A 4,201-nucleotide genomic window follows, 5' to 3' on the forward strand; every position below is an offset into this window, starting at 1 on the left:
GGGGTAGAGGAAGCAGAGGAGGTAAACGGACTGACATTCCTAGCCAGGTACATATCCACAGATGTCCCAGTCTAGGAAAGAGGCTCAGCTTCACCATCCTGGGGAAGTCTCCAGTTCAAGGGAGGTAGTTGGACAGGAAACCACTTCCTGCTTGTAGGGTCCAACGCCCTGCCCAGAGCTAGGCCTTAGTAGTCGGGATGGGAAAATGGACTCGACCACCTCTGACTCTTTTAGCAGGACTGGAGTTTCTCTACCTTGGTTTGCAAGCAGCATTGCAGACCAGAGAGGTTGCACTAATCTTCAAAGGCAGCAGCGTGCTTTGATAACTTCCTCTGTGATTTCCAGAGGGGCAGAGAAGCTCTACCACCACCCCTGTCCATGCTCATCTCTCAGATCCCAGGAAGAAGGCCTCATTCTCTCCCAGCAGCACCCTTACATCTCCAGGTGACTTAGCCTCTGTCGCCGACATTATAATTATACGAATCACAGCTCCCAGAAACCCAGCTCTTGCTGAGATCATCCCATCTCTCATCTCCTGTGCTGTAACAGGAGGCCGGACCCTTTGCTCCCCTCCAGAGGAACTCGACGTCTGCCCCAAGCATGCAAAAAACTGCGAAGTCCTTCACACTGCCTGACCTTCAACTACCCTGTTGCCGACAAGCCTCTTCTCACCCCAACCCAGAAAATACATGATACCAATGGAAGAAGAAAAGGGCCCCCCAAGGGATGGGGAGAACCCACACAGCCCACCTAGGGAGAGAAATGAAGATCAGATGCCAGGAAGGACTTGCCCTCACAAACTTGAGAGGGGCGGCACCTCTGTAGACAACACGACAAACACAGCACGAGGCAGCTGGGGCTGAGTTTATTGCAGGTGGAAGATGGATACGGAGATTCAGGGAGAAGGGGGACGGGCTGAAGACTGTACTCAGAATCCTAAAGAGGGAGGGTCAGGAGGCAAATATCAGTATGCGGTCGGCCAGATGGTGGAGGACCGGCCTGACGGTGGAGAAGCTGCGAGGGGCGAGGCCCAGAGCCAACCCCTCTTCGCCCCCCATTCTTCAGGATGACGGCTCCGGAGACGCTACACGATGTCATGAAGAGGGAGCCAGACCCCAATCCGGGAACGGCGCATCCGCGGCGAGGACGCCGGGCTCTCGAGGGCCGGCGGTCCATCTTGGGTGAAAAGGAGGGTTACCCGGGTCCTCGCCCCCCGCGGCCTCCGGCGTCTCCCCCGGCGTCTGGCGGCTCGGGCGGCGGCTGGGGTCGCTGTGGCGGCGGCGGCGGCGGCTGTGCGGCAGCTCGAGGTGGGGTCGCGGCCCGCCAGGGGCTCCCAGGAGACAAGAGACTGAGGCAGCGGCGGGCACCGAGGCAGGGAGAGCACCCGCGCGGGCGCCGCAGGGAGAGGACTGCGCGCTGGGCGGCGGGCCGGCCGGGGCCGCAGGGGGCCGCGTGGGAACCCAGATGAGACCGTAATAGACAGCGAGCAGCACGGCAGCCAACGACACGCAGAGAAAGTAGGCGCAGACAGGAGCCAGGCGCAGCCAGCGGCCCCGCGGGCCTTCGCTCAGCCCCGCGCCACCCGGGCTCTCGCCGCCGCCACCCACGCAGCTCGTGCCCCGCATCCCCGCAGCCCACTCGGCCCAGCGCCACAGCCCACACAGGACCCGCCCCTTGGGACCGCCCCCTCCGGAGGACCGCCTTCGCGCTCTAACACTCCCTCGTCCAACCCCGCCCACGCCAGCGTGGTCACGCCCCCGCGCGGGTGGGCTCCCTCCGCGTTGTAAGCCCGCCCCCTCCTCAGCCTCCGGCCAACCATCATCAACCTAAGGCTTAACCACAGCGTTCTGACCCCGCCCCCACCTGGCTCTGGGCCCGCCCCAAGCACGCAATACCTCGATTTTTCTCAAACGTTAAGTCTCGGCTCAGCCGACACCCGCCAGGCTGGCCAGGCAGATGTTATACCTGTACCGGCGCTTAGCTCCGCTCTCCCTTTTCTGTCCTCCTCCCTGCGCCCTAACCCCGTCCCCTTTCGGAACTCGGACTCCTTCCAGGCATCTAGGTCCACCACTCCCTTGCCAAGCTCAGGCCTTTTAAGTCCCGCCCTTCCTTAGCCGCAGTGCCGCCCCAGTTGTAACTTGCGTTTCTCCAAGCTAAACTCTACCCCAACTTTCGACCCTCTTCTCCCCTTACCCTCACCCATCTTCGGTCCAGGCTCCACCTCCTTTCTCCACTAGTTTGCGCACCCCATTCTAAACCACGCCCTCCGCCGCTGGCTGCGCCCCACACCGGCATAAGGGATTCCCATCTAAACCTGCTCTCGTGGCTCCATCCCACATCCTAACATCCTCCGTCCCATGGTTTAACTCCATACACCAGAATTCTGGCCCCACCCAGTCACCCTAACCACGCGCCCTCACGGGACGTGCCTCCTCCATACTTTGTGTCCTGAGGTCTAAGCTCACAACCCGAAGCTCCAGATCCGCCCCACACACCAATCACGCCCCCTCCCCATCTCCTCCCCCACCACCCTCAATTTCTCCCCCTCTAAAACCATGGGGTCCAGAGTGGGCTCCGGGGACGAGACAGCACAGCCCGGAGATCCAGACTAAGCCCCTCCTGCCTCCCCCTCCCCATCAAGGCGGGGAAGCTTCAGTCCCCTCCCAGCAGCGTCTTCAGGAGTTCGGGGAGGCCTGTGGGAGGGGGGGAGGGAAGACGTTTCAGGGGGGGTGGAGGAAGAAAGACCCCCTTCCTCCCGCCTCTTCGGCCACGAAAAAGCCCGCCAAGCTCAGCAACCCAGCCTGCCCCCGCCAGCAACACAGTTCAAAGGTTAGCGGAAGCACTGCGTTTAATAGGGACCGGGCTGGCGGCCGAGGAAATCAAGTCCTTCAGGAGTCACCGGCTATTCGCCATGCCCCAGATGTAAGCTCCTGGAGGCGGAAAACGGCCCGGAAACTGGCACCTAGACCCCCATGGCCTCCATAAGGCGGTAACTCGGGGGCGTCTCAGCCACCCCGGTGCCACAGCGCCCCCCATTTGTGAGACTGGACTACTGCCCTGGCCCAACCCGGTTCACTATCCCTGGCTCCTCCCCCCTTACATTTAACCCTCTCCTGGCTGGAGTGTGGCGGAAGCAGAGGACAGAGGAGCGAGGCAGCAGGAGGTTAGTGCAGAGCGCAGAGGCCACTGTCAGCGGGCGCGGTCAGCGGGCGGCCCCCGGTGGCGAAGCGGCCGCCACCACTTTGCAGAAACGCACCCTCTGGAAGTCGGTGATCTCCGCCGTCTCCTGGCCCTCAGGGTCCGCCTCTGGAAAGAGAAGGGGTGGTCACTGGAGGGCAGCAGTAACCCCTGCACCCCTACCGCCGGACCCGGGACGCTCTAGCCCCGCCCCTCTGCCCCACTGAGCCTGGCTGCCGCCCACCCCGCGTTAAGCGGTTTACGAGTCTCAGACTCCTTTAATCCTCGGAGTGGACCCACGCAGCAACACCCACCCCAGCAGTACCCTGTTTACAATCGAATACATAATCTAACGAGATCGCAGTCACGTGACCCAAAGGCAAAGCGCTTGGGCACCCCGGCCTCAGCCACCACCATAAACTCCGTCCTCTCGGATCGCGGGCCCACCCCACCACGGGCCTAAGCCAACCTCTATCACGCCTGCCCCACAGGACCTACCCTTCACTTCCCTTGCCCACCTCCTGAGTCCTAACCAGACCTTCCTTGGCTCTACCCCGAAATCCTAATCCCACTCCTGGGGGAGGTCCGTGGTTCACAATCTGGCTTCCACCTGCTGGAGGTGGAGACAGGGTTGGCCTCTGGCTCCAGGTCCGCTGGCCCCAACATTCTATTTTACCCCAATTTTTTTACCCCACTATTTTACCTATTTCTATTCTAATTTACCCCAATTTACTAATTTACACCTCAAAACTCTAATCCCGCCCACAGCTAAATCTATTACTCTGCCCCTCCCCATTCTTATTTTTGACCTACTTAAATTTCTAACCCTGCCCTTAGCTCCTCCCCCTGAACCTAGCCCACCCCCTTATTTTTAGATTACTTTCCAGAACCCCTGGGATGGGTCTCTAAATCCTAATCCCATCCTGGCTCCACCTGCTCACCCGCAAACCCCATACACACTCAATTCCTAGCGGCTCGGCCCGGGGGGAAGTCCTTCCTTTAGCCCCACCCCCTTCACGCCCAC

The 4,201-nt window shown here is 60.9% G+C and overlaps 2 protein-coding genes across 5 annotated transcripts in view; both read right to left on the reverse strand.

Moving 5' to 3' along the window:
• Positions 1 to 848: 848 nt before the first annotated feature.
• On the reverse strand, positions 849 to 1,804 carry INAFM1 (InaF motif containing 1). The gene has a single exon (XM_024768703.1). It carries the CDS (start codon positions 1,623 to 1,625, stop codon positions 1,095 to 1,097), a length of 531 nt encoding a protein of 176 aa, XP_024624471.1. The 5' UTR covers positions 1,626 to 1,804; the 3' UTR covers positions 849 to 1,094.
• Positions 1,805 to 2,526: 722 nt separating this feature from the next.
• CCDC9 (coiled-coil domain containing 9) overlaps positions 2,527 to 4,201 on the reverse strand; it is an 11,048-nt gene continuing 9,373 nt past the window's right edge. For all 4 annotated transcript variants that reach the window (XM_024768700.1, XM_024768699.1, XM_024768702.1 and 1 more), the window contains 2 exons: positions 3,257 to 3,306; positions 2,527 to 2,693 (listed from right to left, as the gene is read on the reverse strand). In XM_024768700.1, coding sequence (XP_024624468.1) covers positions 2,676 to 2,693; positions 3,257 to 3,306 — 68 coding nt within the window. In that variant the 3' untranslated portion in view covers positions 2,527 to 2,675. The remainder of the gene's footprint in view (positions 2,694 to 3,256; positions 3,307 to 4,201) is intronic.

Source organism: Neophocaena asiaeorientalis, unplaced genomic scaffold, assembly GCF_003031525.2.
Source record: "Neophocaena asiaeorientalis asiaeorientalis breed wild unplaced genomic scaffold, Neophocaena_asiaeorientalis_V1.1 scaffold629, whole genome shotgun sequence".
NCBI lineage: Eukaryota > Metazoa > Chordata > Mammalia > Artiodactyla > Phocoenidae > Neophocaena > Neophocaena asiaeorientalis.

Bases quoted from the DNA above. Each gene is read 5' to 3' on its own strand.
- INAFM1 (XM_024768703.1), bottom strand. From the start codon at position 1,625: ATGCGGGGCACGAGCTGCGTGGGTGGCGGCGGCGAGAGCCCGGGTGGC.